Source organism: Triticum dicoccoides, chromosome 4A (genome assembly GCF_002162155.2).
Source record: "Triticum dicoccoides isolate Atlit2015 ecotype Zavitan chromosome 4A, WEW_v2.0, whole genome shotgun sequence".
NCBI lineage: Eukaryota > Viridiplantae > Streptophyta > Magnoliopsida > Poales > Poaceae > Triticum > Triticum dicoccoides.
This window is the reverse complement of record NC_041386.1, coordinates 751,290,708-751,307,845: the sequence shown is the minus strand read 5'-3', so window position 1 is coordinate 751,307,845 and position 17,138 is coordinate 751,290,708. Positions and strand designations below refer to the sequence as shown.

The window sequence follows — 17,138 nt, the reverse complement described above, 5'->3', positions numbered from 1 at the left end:
TAGAGACAAGTAGTAACGCATAGCTTGTGTCACAAAAAAAAAACATAGCATGGCCAAAGGCTCTTGAATACAAATTTAACAGCATCTGATTGCCTAACGAGTATCTCGACTAATATAGGATCGGTCGTTTCAAAGGTTGTGGTCGATTCAATGCCCCACTGTCCCCACCATTTATTTCAAATGATGCTAGGGCGTGCTGCTGCTTTGGCTCAATGCATCGGAGAATCTTTGTACATGCGTGAATTTGAAACTGCCAGGAAATTGCTGTCTTTGCTGCCTCTCTACTGAACTAATCTTTGCGAGAAACGAATCTTGGCAATGTTGACTCGAGTCAACAAGTAACTGCTACGTTTTTTTCCTGGAAGGCTCACCATTTTTGGGTAATTAAACATAAAGTATTTTTGATTTATAACGTCCAAAACTCTGAAGAGGAAGATTGAGGCCTCTTGTACGGAAAACTTGCACGGTTTGACCGAGAGGTCCAAGTGCCGATGCAGTGTACATAGAAAGTAGCACAAGATGCAGTGTATATTGATTAATACATATATAACTCGTTCACAATTGCATGGATCGAAATAACACTGACATGTTTCCAAATAAATAGACAGGATAACATACACACGCTCAGATTGCTTAAGAGAACACCTGGCTTGCTGTCTGGACTATGTGCTCCGGGCCACCAATGGCGACTCGGAATCCTCCTTTATAGAAGCGCCAACGGCGAGGGCCCAGTGATATCTTAGCGAATTCCATCACCTTGGAAACACATGTAATGATCAGCTCATGTGAATTTTGCTTCAGAAGTTTGATAATCCAGGCTATGGCTGCAATCAGGATTGTGAAGACGAATATGGGAATCTTGATCATCCAGGTCATGACAGCAAGCATCATCCCCACATCCCTCTTGTTTTGTAGCTTCATTTCTTGGATGGCGGTGAAGATCATATTCATCTGATAATCCAAGGTGGACGACGTCGAGGCGGAAGGCATCGCCAGGGCAGGAGGCTTCTCGATGGGCATGCTCCAAGACATCATTATCCACATGATTCTCGTGCCCAAAAACATGAGAGCAACATGGACCGCGGAGGTGAACACGGGGTAACTCTTCATGGCCGCCGATGGCACAAGTTGTTCTGCGATAGCATCAATGGAGCCCGACAACAGAATCCAGAAGAGAAGCAGGCACACGATCTCCAGGGTCGAATTGCATGGCATTCTCAACAACTTGGAAAGGATGATGGTGGCAGTGTAAGTAAACATAGGGGTGAATTCCTTATACCGCTCCTCCATGGCTGACGGCACAAGGGCTATGACGACGGCGGAAATGGCCTCATGCAGCAGGTACAAGAGCAGCATGGAGCACAAGGTCTTGAGGAGGTAGCCGGCAATGGAAAAATATGTATCCCATTGCGTTGTCATCACCACTGTGGTGAGGATGATGGCGACAATGACAGTAAGCAAGTCTCGCCTCTCCTTCGACAACGACGACAGCACTAAGGAGGCGAGCTTGTCAATGGCTCCGAAGATGACGAGAAACACCAGAACGGTTCCGGCGAGGCCTAACCAGGTGGCCATCCTTACTGCTGGAGAAACCGCAAGTGTGTGTGTGCGTGCGTGCGTATGAGCGTAGCTAGTAGGCAGCTAGGCTTCGGACTATATAACACAAGACGTCCGTCCTCCTTTGTAAATACTTTGATGACGCATTAACTTGTCCCACGAAGACTTAATTGTCAACTCGTCATCCCGCGTTAACTTGTGTTATTAGAACATACTCCCTCCGTCCGAAAATAGTTGTCATCAAAATGGATAAAGAGAGATGTATCTAGAACTAAAATATGTCTAGATACATCACCTTTTATCCATTTTGATGACAAGTATTTCCGGACAGAGGGAGTATAATATATAAAGCTGCCTTGGACGTAGATTCCCGGCACTCCGAAACGTAGATTCCCGGCACGTTCTTGCTCTTGATAGATGCATCACATGCACATTTGATTGGTAAAGGTGTCTTCGTATTGTACCAACAATGAAACTTCAACCTGTTTTTTTCATGTATCCATGCATGACCACGTTTCACAAGTGGCCGTTAATGCTTGCTACAATCAACTACCTTGCCGATGATGTAGTGAAGGATCCACGCTGCTGCCTTTTCCTTTCGGACATCGCTAAGTTTAAAACGATGTATGGTTAGCTTAACCATACAATATTGGGGCAAATCGTTTGTCTTAGTCACCGACCCCTTGGTTCCGAGTTCTATGGCAGGAATCAGGATGATGAAGACGAGTATAGGAATCTTGATCATCCAGGTCATGACAGCAAGCAACTTCCCCACATCCTTCTTGTTTTCTACCTTCATTTCTTGGATGGCGGTGAAGATGATATTCATCTGAGAATCCAAGGTGGACGATGCCGAGGTGGAGGGCATCGTCAGTTCGTCAATCGTCAGAGCAGTAGGCTTCTGGATGGGCATGCTCCAAGACATCATTATCCACAGGATTCTCGTGCCCAAAAACATGAGGGCAACATGGACCGCTATGGTGAACATCAATGTTTTAAATAGCGGGCTATGGGAAATAGCGGCGGACCTCCAAATCAGCTATAGCGGGCTATAGCAGGCTATAGCGAGCTATTTGTGAAGGCGGCCATTTAGCGGCACTCTGCTAAAAAGGCTATAGCGGGCTATAGCGGAGCTATAGCCGGCTATTTAAAACTATGGTGAACATGGGGTAACTCTCAATGGCCTCCGATGGCACATGTTGTTCTGCGACAGCGGCAATGGTGCCCCACAACAGAATCCAGAAGAGCAGCAGGCACACGATCTCCAGGGTCGAATTGGATGGTTTTTTTAGTTTTTAGTTAAACTAACAAAATGTCATCTGTTTTGTGTACAAACTTTAGTTAATTCCGTCGTGTTTGATGAAATTCGTTTGGTTTAACTCGAGTTTGTTTTGAATGAATGCAAGTGCGGTTGTACGGCCGGCTACCACATCACTGTTCAAGAACCAGTCTGGAAGCCACGGGATCTAGGAGAGATCGAGAGGAGAGAAGAAAGAAAGGGAAGAGGGAATCCACGACACCGGGGAAGAGATCGAGACGAGAGAATGGTACATTTCAAAGTTTTTGTAAATAATACAATTTGTGCCTATGTGAAGAAGGGGGCAGAGAATGTGTAGGAAACAGAACGACCAACACCAACATATCTGTAATCATGTATTGACACTTTAGGACAGTCTCACCTACAAATCTTCTTGTACGAATTATAAAGTATATATGGACATACAAGAAAAATATATCAAATAACACTAATGAATTCGTCACTTCAACTACGCTCCACATTTTCAGATCGGTGACTTTTTCATTATCCATCGTGCCTGCATGCCGAAGCAATGAAATAGACTAGCAAGTTTCATGTGCAAAATTTGTACACCAGATTGCACACCATTTCCTAACAATGTTAAATTTAACATCCAACATCACATCATGACAGTAAATTTGTGAACACAAAGTACAGCTAGGTAAAATCTATGAACACATAGTACATCACAAGCAGTAAATAGTATAACTAGCCGTCACCTCTTGTACGACAGCAGCTAGCAAGTTCAAATAGTCCAATTTAATTGTTGATCGATTGAATTTTTCTCGTGATACAACACCTGCAGCTGCTGCCAAACTTCAGCTAGTCCAAAACACCTAGAACCATGTTGTAAAATCTGAATTCTTTTATCTAACAATTCACTACAAGCAAAATCATTCTAAACATATGCCATACAAGTATATTACACAAAAAATCAAGGATTTCTTTTTCTTTCTTGGTTGACTGAAACATCGACATGAGAGTGTGTGTGCGGATGAACCACAATTGGTGCCTTGGTATAATGTAGGAAGTGGAAACTATTCATCTTCTCAACTAATTGATTTATCATTTCAAGGGCATCCTTCATCTTCCTGTTCATCGAAAGATGGAAAACAACTGGGCTATTGATGGTGAAGTAGCTCAGTACCTGAAAGGAAAACAATTAAAATAGAAATTAAAAGACTTCCCTTTCCAAACTAAACCTCAAATTGAAATTAAAAGTTTTTGTTTCCAAATTATAACCCTAAACTGGAAACATAGCTTGCTGCAGTGAGGAATTGTCTTTGCAATTTACCACTACTTATAAGAAATTATGCAAGAATTTGTATAACAAATACTTGGGTGTTTCTTGACACTTGACAGATTAACTTAATCTTTGTGACCAATGCAACTAGTGATATGGCAATTTGTTTTGCTGCCTGTAAGGAGGTACATTAGCTCAGCAGGTTTACTAGAGGAACTAGTAATTGTGTACATGCAATGCATGCATGTTAACATTATGTAAGATATTAATTGTATTGCACATTAATATTAAGTGAGATATAAATTGCATGTTAATATTAGGTAAGATATAATTACTTGATTAATGTTGAGGTTGATATTAGGCATGATATTAATTAGTGAATGGTCTAAACATGATTAATGCTAAACATATTTAGTGATAATTATGATTAATGCTAACCATATTTAGTGATAAACATGATTAACGCTAAACACCAAAATGACGTAGACCGCTGCATATATGTTCTTGAACGGACGAGTTTTTCTGGATCTCTACAACTCACTTTTTTTATATTGTTAAAAATTATAGATTATAGATTGAAGCGGACAGGAATTTACAGAGGAAATATTATAGAATATAGAGCTCCCAAACGGTGCTAAAACTGAAAACAGAGCCAGCAGAGTGGGGAGAGAAGGTAGGACGAGGACGAACCTTGTATTCCAAGGAGCGGTGGCAGATCTGTGTAGCACAACGGCGTAGCGCCTCGTAGCGGAAGTCATCGAGGATGTCGTCAGTTTGGTAGGCGGCAGTCTTGAGGTCTGCCATCCATCGGCGGACGGCAGGGTTGGTGCGAATCTTGGTATCGGCGTCCTGCAGGATACACTGGTTCCGGCGAGCCTTGTCCAGCCAGCACGCCCGTAGCAGCTCGGCCACCAACGTGTCGCTGGCCTTGGCCGCCACACTGTCCAGCAGCGGCATCAACAGGTAAGCCAGAGAATGGTGTGGAAAGCTGCTTTGTGGTGGGTAGAAACTGCACAGATCCGTTTGCTTGATACGTTGTCCTTGGACGCTTGAATTGATGTCCTTCTATGCAGAATAATGACGTGCTTAGATTAAATAACCTCACTTCATCAACAATGCTTGTTGGATTATCTAACTAAGCTTACCGTATAAGCACCTTCTGCATTTTCACCGCTACGAGGTTTGACTTTTCCGGAAGCAATCTCAAGAATCTTTCTCTTTTCCACCTAGGAGTATAGAAATTAATTCGTCAAGAAAGAGCCTGGGGAAAGGGATAGAAGATCCAGACAAACACATTTAGATGGGTCACAATTTATCACCCCGGGGACTTCCTCAACTAGCATGTTGGTATCTTCTCTACTCTTGCAGTTTTGATGGGGCTTCATAGGCTCATATACAACCATCATATTCACTTCATCAATAACTTTACCGGCCTTTTCGAACATGTGTTCTGTGATATCCTCATCCCCAAGACCCTCACTCACTTTCATGTTCTTCACGATGAACTTGCCAGCAGAGTGTTGTAGCACCATTATCTTCACACCATGCATGGATTGTGGTCTCACAATGCCTTTGTCTGGCTGTGCACTGTACCTTCGTGGGCTTGATGGTTGGATGTTGAAGGCAATGCGATTATTTGTATTATTCATTAGCTCAAGCGAGCATGATATCACATTAAGCTCAGAACAAAGCCGTAGTTCTAGTGGCTTAATCCCAAGCATGTCATCTTCATTGTAAAGAGGGCTTGTCTGCAAGGGAAGAGTTATATGTGTTTAGATGATGATGCATGCTCCATCCATTTTATAAGTTGCATCTGTAATTTTGTACAGAGGCAGAAGGTTCTAAATGACAATACGTACAACACAACTAAGTCTCCTATGTTCGTTTATTCTAATTCTAGACTAACCAATAATTTAGACTAACTAGGATAGTTGTCAAACACACATTTGGGATCATGCTAACCTACCAGGGTTAAGATTAATTATCCTATGTATTTTAATCTGGAACCAATTAACACGGCCTTGCAGTTGGAAAGTTGACGTTCCACACTTCATTAGCTCTCTGATCTCAATAATAATGCATCCCTTTCCACAATTTAATCATAAGCTGTCTTGAACTAGCTAGCTTACCTGGTTAGTGTGCACATTTGTACTTCCAGATTCACTTAGATAGCTAATTATCTCCAATATGGAAGGTCTAGCTTCCAGATGTTGTTCCCTGCAGCGTAATGCTATGTTGATGCATCTAATTACTTGGTGGTATTGTAGTAACGTCGGTGGCTTATTCCACCTGTGTCTCCACCTCCGAAGTATCTACATTTAGCAAATGTTAATTATCTGTGATAATGCCAGAATCTTACAGTACAAACTATGAAAAATTCATGGTGTGTAAGCTGACAACTTTTTAGTTCAAAACCTTAGCCTTACGGCGTGTGTATCAACGGAAGTGCGCCACTTCAGCACAGCACACCATAAAAAAAGCATCCACCGATGCGTGATATATATCCAGAAACATGCTATTAAAATAAGATAGACCATTGTGTAGGATTCTATACATATGACAGTGGCAAACAATTAAAAGATGCATGCAAAACATCATCCTTGTTCCAAAAAGCTAGAGAAATCACCCTTACATTATTTTCATCAGGGGTGCTCATACACCCTGTTACTAATTCAATGACGATTGCACCCAAACTATATATATCAGATTTGAATGAAGTCTTGCCATTGTTCGCGTATTCCGGCGCGAGATATCCTCTGCAAGAAAGTACGATAGAGCTGAATGAAAGAAAAATGTCAATTAACTAGCGGTTCTTCTTATGCATGTCTTACCGTGTTCCAAACCGTTGACCCATAGTATGTGAGTTTTTACTTGGCCTTGACAAACCAAAATCTGTGATTTTTGGAACCATATCATTATCTAGTAATATATTCGCCGGTTTAAGGTCCATATGAACAATATTTTTCTCATTGAGATGACACAGACCCTTGCAAATTCCAGTGAGTATGTCATAACGTGTTTCCCATTCAAGTCCCCTTAATTCATCTGTACATAAGAAAAGGCAAGGAGTTATGTTGAACTATATACTGAGCAATAATAGAATATTTTTAATTCAAATCGTCCCTAATCATTGACCCTGACATGAAAACTTAACACTAGCCAAGGAAATAAGGCAAAGACGTAAAGAAGAGAAGAGCTGCATCAAATGCAATAAGATCATACCAGTAATATGTTTATCAAGACTTCCATTGCTGATGTACTCGAAACAGAGCAATCTTTCTCTTACATTGGCCAAGTTAATTTCATCTGACCCAGCCTCTTCTATTGATGTTTGATGTGTATTAGAACAAAAGCCAAGAAACCGGACTACATTTTGATGATTAATCTTTCTCAGGCTATTAAACTCACAGCGAAATAGTTTGTCATCAATTGTGTGTACGTTCACATAAATCCTCTTCACAGCAACAACAATCCCATTTTGGAGCAAACCTTGTTGGTCACCATACATATTCTCAGCCATATGAAAACAAAACAGAGTGGCCAAGTTCTACTAGTGGTACCTTTTATTTATATGAAAACAACATTAGAGTTGGTGCTGTAACTTGATTTATTAGTTAAAGTTTTTTAATTCAAATGGATATAAAACAAACCAAGATCAATTTGTGTTACTTTTTTTGTCGAACTAGTGATATTTTTAGTGGGTTGGAGATCTTCATGTATTTTGTAAATGGTGAATTGCAGTGCCTTGTAAACCTCTCCAAATCCACCCTGACCAATTTTTCTGTCTTCAGAAAAATCATTTGTGATGCTTTGTAGCAGCGCTAATGGCAGATCCTTGGTTCCTCTTCTCTGTTGAGTATACACTCCAACAAAGTTTCGTCCCCCATTCAAAACATCACGGTTTTATTCCGAACTAGAGCATGAAATAAAAAAGTTAGTTTGCTTGAGACAAAAAGGCCTGCGGAAATTTAGTAGCAAGGAAATGTGCTGGAGATTGCGCCATGTACTGTATATAGTATAGGATAGGAAGCACAAACTAGAACTACTCCAAGCGATTGATTTCGGCAGATTAAAGATGATGCAAAGAAGGAATATTCAGAGAGAGAGAGAGAGAGAGAGAGAGAGAGAGAGAGAGAGAGAGAGAGCACCAAATCGATGCATGCACAGAGCAGAAGGAAGGAAATAAGGGGAAATGGAGGGCATACCTTGTGTAAGGCCTAGGTACCACACCACTCCACTCCACCGTCCAGGCTGATTGTAGAAGCAAAGATGCCCACCGAGAGAGAAGGAGGCGAGGAAGGTAGGAGTATACTCACCATTTGTCAAAGACTCGAAAATACTCACCATTTGTCAAATCGGTGAGCTTTTCCATGACTAGCTTCTTCGCTCTCTTGCACTTGGAAAGACTAACATCAGCTAGAAGATCCTCAAGTACTGCCTCCTGCATATGATGTACATGCCAAGTTGGATTGTGTCTTATCTCTCTAAAATACTTATTCGCAATGATTGTGCTTGTGACAAGCTTGTTGTCCCTCCTAGGAATGCAGGTGTGCTCATTATTATACCTCACAACTAGCAACCAGTCTGACATGTTACTAATTGAACCATATATGCTCCAAGGACAACCTGGCCAAGAACACTCTGCACTCACCCTTTTCTTTTCATCTTTTGGAAATCTTAAATGGTGGAAATTTGCTAGCCCATACTTAACCAATGCTTGCTTGAATTCCTTGCTATCAGTAAAGGCCATGCCTACAGCAAACTCTAGTTTCTCTTTACTGTCATCATAAACTCTGATAGTGGTCTTCCTCCTTCTCACTTCATTTACATCTCCATCACTGCCTTCATCATATGGCATATCGTCATCACTTTCAAAGTATGGTGTACCTTCTCCATCTGAATCATCTAGCCAACAGTTTTCAGGCACAATAAAATCATCAGACACATTGCATGTTTTGCCCTCGTCTTCTCTCAACATGTTCTTTCTCACTTTATCCTTCAATTCTTTTGCATATTTTCTCATCTCCAAGACCTCATCATCAGATGCTGAGCTGTTGCTTTCTGAAGGGAGAATAGCATAGTCACTATCAGATAAATCACTGCCACTATTTACTTCCTCCTCAACTACACTTGATTTTCCTCTACTAACTATTAATTTAGATGTCCTTCTAGGCTGGTAATACATATTGGAAAATTTTCAAGGTTCTGGTTCTTCCATGTGCCCCTCTGCACCTACATATTGGTGCTGCTCCTCTGCACCTACATATTGTTGCTGCTCCTCTGCATTTGCATGAACCTGCTGCTCCTCTGAATGTTGTTGCTGCTCTTCTCCAACTGAATTGTGCTGCTGCTCTTGTGCATACTCATCCTCCTAGTAATTGTTGCTCTTGCTGCTCTTCTCCATGCCTCAGATCTGTTCACAAAATTAAAAGAATCTGAATTAAAAAACACTCCTTCAATTTCAGTTCTAGTCGAATCAACCCTAAATCAAAAAAATTGAGTGTACCACAATCAATTAATCGTACATATCATGGTGGCAGTAAACCAAATCAATAATTCCATACATGACAGACATAAGATAACCTGGAACCAAAATCCATGAAATCCCCAAAACCCTGGAAACCCCAACCTAAAACAGAGAAAGTACAAAGGTGTTGCAACACATGTTGGTGACTGACCTGCTCGCCGCGTCGCCGTCCGATGCTCACTTCATGCCGCCGATCATCATCCCTAAACCTCGTCGCCGCCGTCTCTCAGAGAAGGAGATTGTGTTGGAGATGAAGAGGAGGGAGGCGAACGGGCTAGGTTTGGGTCCAACCGGCTCGGGGGCTTCATTTTAGACCGCACCCAGCAATCCCTGTCTGACGTGGGAAGCCGGTGGGCCTAACCCAGGCGCCACATATGCAAAACCACCGTCCCATGCCGCTAAAGTGAAGGCTGGGGGGTGATTTCTCCGGTTTGAGATAGTTTAGGGGATTACCGAAAAAGGCTTTCGCCCCGCTTTATAAATAAAGAAAACTGCCACAGAGCACACATACAGAGTCAAGTCCACACACACACACCCAAGTCTCACGACAAAGTACATAGGTTCTGCTGAGGGCACAGCTCAACAAGCCCAGAAAATAAAAAACAGGACACGCCGGACGAAGGAAGCATCTAGTCTGGTTCCGGCGGTGGCGGTGGAGGCGGCGGCATCAGGCGGACGGCCATCGAGCGGAGATCGGCGATGAAGGCTGAGATGGCGTCGCGGTCCGGGGGGCGGCTAAGCGGCTGCCAAAGCTGCAAGAAACCCGAGAGTTTGAAAAGAGTGTCAGTAGCCCGTCGAAGAGGAGTGCGCTGAATCACGAGCTTATTGCAAACAGTCCAGAGGGTCCAGGCGAGAACCCCAATCTCAAGCCACCTAATGTGGCGAGACGTCATGGGGGACAACTGGAGTTCGGCAAATAAGTCCGGGAAATTGCTGTGGCACCAATTTCCACCGACAGCTTCGCGGAAGCAGCTCCAAAGGAACTGGGCGGATACGCAGGAGAAGAAAATGTGGTTCGAGTCTTCGGGGACCCCACAGAGCGGACAGATGCCAGTACCCAGGCCATTTCGCTTGCGAACCTCCACCTCGGACGGGACCTGACGACGAATCCATTGCCACATGAAGATACGAATCTTCAGGGGTACGCGGATGGACCACACCATCGAGAGGGGAAGGGGGGAGGAAGATGGGGCAATGGCCAGGTATAGCGACTTGGTGGAGAATTGACCCAACGGCTCAAGGCGCCAGCGCACCAGGTCCGGGCCACCATCCACCATTGGCTCATGGAGAGCAACACAGTCAAGCAACTCACGCGAGGCGGCATATTCCAAGGGACCAAAAGGCCGTCGGAAAGCAAGGCGACCTAAGTCAAGAAGGGCCCTATCAACAGAAATCACGGGATGGACGGAGATAGAGAAGAGGCCGGAGAAGCGGGCTGCAAAGGGAGTGTCCCCGGCCCAGCGATCAAACCAGAAGAGCGTCAAAATTCCGGATCCCACTGAGATGGAGGTCCCGATGCGGAGGACCAGGAGAAGCTGGACAATAGACTGCCAGAACTGAGAACCGCCAGATTTTTGGCAGAAGGCGAGGGGTTGTCCGCGCATGGTATTTGTTCCGGATAATGTCAAGCCAGAGGCCACCGTGACCTTGTGAGATGCGCCAAAGCCAACGGGAGAGAAGGGCGATATTCATCCGTTTAGAGCACATGATGCCCAGGCCACCTTGCTCCCTGGGCTTGCATATGTCAGGCCAGCTGACCATATGGTACTTCTGCCTGTCATTGTCGCCAGCCCAGTAAAAGCGGGACTGAACCTTGGCGATCTCCTTGTGGAGAGACTCGTGGAGGCTGTAGAAGCTCATAAGAAACAAGAGGAGGCTGGAGAGGGAGGAGTTGATGAGAATAGTCTGGGCCGCCTTGGACAGCCACCTCCCCTGCCAGGGCTCGCATCGCATTTGGAGCTTGGCCATGGAGGGGCGCAAGTCCGTGACGGAGAGCCGAGAATCACTAATGGGCATTCCCAGGTAGGTGGTGGGGAAGGAGCCCAGTCGGCAATTAAGTCTGTTGGCGATGGCCAGAGATTCAGAGGGGGAGTATCCCATCACCATAACATCACTCTTGTCGAAGTTGATCTTGAGGCCCGGCATCTGTTGGAAGCAGAGAAGGAGGAACTTGAGGTTGGCGACGTCCGTCTCCGAGCCTTCGACCATGATGATAGTGTCGTCAGCATACTTGAGGATGGAGATCCCAGAGCCACCGATAAGGTGGGGAGTAATCCCACGAATATGGCCAGCGGCTTTTGTCTTATCCAAAATGGAGGCAAGCGCGTCCACGACCATATTGAACAAGAACGGGGAGAAGGGGTCGCCTCGTCAAACCCCACAAAGGGTGGGGAAGAAAGAGTTTAGGGGATTAAGAACCCTATTTTAAAGATGAGGGGGTTATGTGATCCAAATGGAATAGTTATGGGGGTTATCTATATTTTTTTTCTACAAAGTTTGGCACTCAGCCAAGACCCACACACTCACGCCATACTCCACTAACTCCACCTCCTGAAATCACTCCACGGCCAACCGGCCACTACCAAACTTGCGCGTGAATTCTGCATGCAACTAACTAACTCCTAGCTACAAGTGCGTACATGTCCAGCACTAACAAACTGATGCATGCAGCAAACAACTTCATGACTGACTCGACTACTCGCCCATGCAGCACGTGAGTCTAGCATTTTCAGCACGTTGGCCAGGTCCTGCAAGCATCACCGTCTCACACGGCTTCGCGCCTCACGCGGCACCATCGTCTAAGTCGTATCGCATGACCTGGACTAGGACTAGATTATTCCAACAAACTCCCCCTAATTATCTAGTGGGTTAGCATGCACTAAATTCGATGTTAAGACCCTTGACGACAAAGCGCTGTAACACAAGTTCTTTGTCTTTGTCCTCGTGCCCATGCACTAAGTTTCCCTCAATTGTTAATCACCTAGTGCCATCATCATGCCATGTAAAAAGAATTCCTCAATACTACTTCCTACGTTCAAAAATGTGCTACTGCAATGCACACACCTATCCCAAAGTTAAGTTTGACCAATAATTGTAGACAAATAGTAAGACATAGCTTACGCGACACAAAAATCATAGCATGACCACATGCTCTTAATACGAATTTAACAGCATGTGACTGCATAACGAGTATCTCGGCCAATAGGCCCGATCGTGTAAAAGGTTGTTGGTCGATTCAATGGCCCGCTGTCCCACACCGATTATTTCAAATGATGCTAGGACACTGCTGCTTTGGCTCAATGCATCTGACGCTATGTTTAGATGTTTGTATTGGGAGCCTTGGCATTGCATTGGGTTGAATATCAATATCACACTATATTGGTATTGAGATTGAATGCCAATATTTTTGTTTGGATGCTTAGATATTCGGATCACGGATTTGATTTTTTTTTCTCGAATACGCACGAGTATGCGTACTATATATTAAAGAAGAAGAGCCAAGACGGCTGATACAACGTCTTTCGGCAATGTGCTACCCATCGAGGTTAGCACCCACATCCACCGTGACAACACAAACAACTAACCCGCCTTGCCCGTACTCAAGCCTAACAATGGCAAAGAGGACAAACACAGAACACACAGACCGCGTCCTCCTGAATCAAACACCTCAAAACACGACTAAAACACCTAACCAAACTAGATCAACGCACTCTCCACCCTTGGTGCCTAGAGGATCGGCAGGCGGACAGCGGGAGCTAGCCTGACTCGAAGAAGACGCCGTCGAAGATGTGCCGATGATGGAGTACATAGCGCCCCGGATGCTCCTGCCCACAGCAACAACCCGCACATGACAACTTGGCACCCCAAGACTCGCCGCCGAGGCGAATGAGGCAGCCCACCAGTAGCAACTCCGAAAGCTTCCTGAGCACCTAGGCAGCGCCTCCAAGAAGGGGATGGCGCCGAGACGTCGTCGCTGCCCGGCCCGGCGAACCGAGCCTAGAGTTTCTTCCGGTGACAAATCAGGAGGATGGACATAGCCATGACAACACCCCCAAGGAGGAAACGGCGCCCACAGGTGTCGTCGTTGCCCGCAGCGGCAGCCACGCCGGATTTCTCCTTGGCCCTGTCCATCAAAATCCGAAGCACGGCAAACTGGAAGGGAGGGCAAAGTTGCCACCTTGGGCCATCACCATGGAGAGGGGGTGAGCCGGATGCCGTCGCGCCGCCGACCGGTGAGACCACCGCAGTCCCTGGTCGAGGAAGACCAGGACCTGCATCCACCGCTACAGCCCCGCCGCCCTCACGGCCAGGGAATGCAGCGTCGCCGCCTGATGTCCAGCCGTCCACCTTGTCACGCCTCCGCTCCGGAAAGAGGAGGATGAGTCCACCGCAGCCTGGGGCCGCCGCCCCAGCGTACCAGCGCCGGAGGAACAACGGGAGTCCCCGGCGCCACCCGCAGCCCCGGAGGCCAGATCTGGCCAAGCCAGAGCAGGCCAACATGGCGGCCACGCGCGGCCCTTCGCGCCAGCAGCCGTGCTGCCAGCCCCACGCTGATATTGAGATTGAATGCCAAATGTTGTTTGGGTGGTCTGTGTGAGGCATTGAGTTGTATGAGACCTTCCGAGGAGATCGAGCAAAGAGGAGGCCTGACGCTAGAGAGGGGAAAGGGGAGAGGGTCGGAGCTCTACGAAGAGAGGAAGGATGCGGTCAACAAAACACCTGCGCCGGCGGCGGAGCTCGGGGTGGAGGCAAGCCGGTCGCCGGAGATCGTGGTGGAGGCAGGGAGGAGGGTGGCGCCGGCCGCTGGAGAGCTCTGGCGGGGCGGGAAGGTGGCGTCGGCCACTGGATCTTGGGGTGGAGAGAGACGAGGCGGGAGGGTGACGCCGGCCGCCGGAGCTGGGGGTGGAGACGGGCGGGATGGGCGGCGCCGCCGTTCCTTGCGCGGGCGGGACTGCAGGGACGACGCTGGATTGGTTTCTTTTGCGAACAGAGATACGTCAAGCACACAGGCTTCGAATTGGGCCAGCAGTTTTTTGCGTTATGGACGGATTGTTCAATATCGGGCCCGAATGCCACAACTGATTGCCAAGACCAACCAAACGGTGGCGCATTCGGGATATTAGGCCCATACAAATGCCAATACCCAATACTAGGCCTGAATGCAAACATCCAAACATGAGAATCTTTGTATATGCGTGAACTTGACACTGTTAGGAAATTGATGTCTTTGCTGCCTCTCTACTTAACTAATGTTTGCAAGAAACGAATCTTTGCAATACTGAATCAAGTCAACGAGTAACCGCCAAGCCTAAGATCTAGCTTCTAGATCGGATGACGACGGCGTTCTTGACACCGTAACCTCCTTAGAGGCATCGTCTTGGAGTCACCGACCATTGTTGGATGTCAATTGTTTGGTTGCAGGGCGGTTGACCGGTATGAGGTCCATGGCTGCGAGCAGCGCTGGAAGTCAGAGGCAGGAGGTGGAGCGGCTTCGTCTTGCATGGAGCTTTTGGTGGAGATGTCAAGTCATGCCTGGCTAACAGGTGCTGCGCTGTGTCATGCCTGGTCAGCAGGTGCTACGCACGAGAGATCTTCTAGAATCTTCGTGTCTGGATGGACGAGCGCGGGGGCGGTGGCACCGTTGGGCGCTGTGGTGGCGTCGACGGATGGACGGACTGACAAGGATGATGCGGATCTCTCTTCTAAAGATGGGTTAGCGGTCTGATGAAGATGTATCATCTAAAACTTATGCATGTGGTGTATGTTTTAGGTGTGCTGCACCGGCTGTTGGTTCTGATACGTTATGTGGATGGATCGGCAACGACATCGGATTTAGATATGGGGAGTGAGAGCACTCCACATTATCAAGTTTTGTAGGTGTGAGGGGTGGCTTCGGGTGGCTTGATATATGTTCTTGTTAGACCTTTGTTGAATAATAAATAAAGATGGCCGTATGCATCGATTGATGCAGAGGCCGGGGGTCTTAACCTCCTTTTCCAAAAAAAAAACGCCAATCCCTTCGATCCAAAATAAGTGTCGTGGTTTTAATTTTTTCAAATATATACTTATTGAGTATCATGATTATTTAGGAGAGATAGGATAGACTAGAGTTTGTTCTAGCTTGTCTTGTACTCCAAAATGGTCATGTACTCCTATATATACGTCCACGAGGCTCAAGCAACACAATATCAATTCCACCAATCCCTCTCTCTTCCTTCTAATAGTATTGCCTAATCTCTTCCATCAGATCGGTCTTTTGGTTGCATTGGCTAGAGCATGCACTTCTATAGTATTGGTCCGAAATTTTGCAATACTAACTCGAATTTTTTGAAGTTTTATTAGTTGAATGGATGAAATATCGTCAGGTTTATATAAATTATATCAAACATATGTTTGTTTGCATAAATTCGGTCGTGCTTGCATGATATTTGTCAATCTGATGTAAATTTTGTCTATATAGGGTGGATGTTGAGGGCAAGCGTTGGATGGCTAGCGCCATATCGGTGTACAGAAAACCTGCACGGAGAAGCACGTGGTCCAAGTACCGATGCAGTGTACATTGAATAATACTCCATCCGTCCAGTAATATAAGAGTGTTTGTGGCACAAGGGAGTAGATAACCGTTCACTATTACAAAGATCGAAAAAATACTGACATGCTTCCAAATAAATAGACAGGATAACAGACACAGGCTCTGATTGCTTAAGATTGCGCCCGGCCTGCTGCCTCGCGTCTGCGCCTGGTGGGATGTCGACCAACAAAGAATATGGATAATGTTTCATAGAGCCATGAACGCAAAGGACCGAGTAGCTGAATCCTTAGCGAACGTCGTCACCTTGCAAACACATGTATTGATCAGCTAATCTGAATTTTCCTTGAGAAATTTGATCATCCAGGCAACGGCAACAAAAACCAAACTGAAGTTTTGTACGTGAGACTGTCCTAAAGTGTCAATACATGATTACATAATTAATAACTGAAGTTGAGCTATAAGCTGTTGTGCAAAGCTGAGTTATATGATCAATCAACGTATAATTTTGAAAGAATGAGACAACAGGCTAATGATATAACCCCACAAGGCCAAGCACCGGCTCAGGCATCCCAGTTAGCATTCAGCACATGGGCCACGGGAGCTGCTGCAGCGCGTACTAAGTCAGTCAAAATTCATAGCTGGGTAGTCAGCAAAATTTAGGGCAGTCTGTGGTGCTGCATCTTCTCTCGAGAACTCGGAGCTGCTGCAGGAGTCCCTCCGCTACCGTCCCTAACATTGGACAATTCAAAATTGATAGGCTCTTGAACGCACCATACATTCCATCTGGAGATGTTGTCATGGCGTTAACGTTCCCACAAACTGACACTAGCTTGGGACAATATTTGATGCACAATATTTCGAGAGATGCGGGCAACTTTGGTACGTCCACCAAATTTCCACAATTTGAAATTCTAAGAAGCCAGAGTCGAGGAGGCAGGACATTTTCGTCATCAGATATTGTTCATGGAAGTGAACCGGTTAA

The 17,138-nt window shown here is 45.7% G+C and overlaps 1 protein-coding gene across 1 annotated transcript in view; it reads right to left on the bottom strand.

Moving 5' to 3' along the window:
* LOC119284469 overlaps positions 1-11,724 on the bottom strand; it is a 29,841-nt gene extending 18,117 nt beyond the window's left edge. Inside the window, exons 1-15 of the mRNA XM_037563573.1 lie at positions 11,383-11,724; positions 10,682-11,270; positions 9,681-9,726; positions 9,361-9,510; positions 8,749-9,265; positions 8,428-8,538; positions 7,844-7,946; positions 7,320-7,589; positions 7,083-7,142; positions 6,929-6,989; positions 6,730-6,853; positions 6,227-6,409; positions 5,417-5,845; positions 5,243-5,323; positions 5,010-5,159 (exon numbers count right to left, since the gene is read on the bottom strand). Of these exons, the coding sequence (XP_037419470.1) occupies positions 5,010-5,159; positions 5,243-5,323; positions 5,417-5,845; positions 6,227-6,409; positions 6,730-6,853; positions 6,929-6,989; positions 7,083-7,142; positions 7,320-7,589; positions 7,844-7,946; positions 8,428-8,538; positions 8,749-9,265; positions 9,361-9,510; positions 9,681-9,726; positions 10,682-11,270; positions 11,383-11,724 (3,216 nt within the window). The remainder of the gene's footprint in view (positions 1-5,009; positions 5,160-5,242; positions 5,324-5,416; positions 5,846-6,226; positions 6,410-6,729; positions 6,854-6,928; positions 6,990-7,082; positions 7,143-7,319; positions 7,590-7,843; positions 7,947-8,427; positions 8,539-8,748; positions 9,266-9,360; positions 9,511-9,680; positions 9,727-10,681; positions 11,271-11,382) is intronic.
* Positions 11,725-17,138: the final 5,414 nt, after the last annotated feature.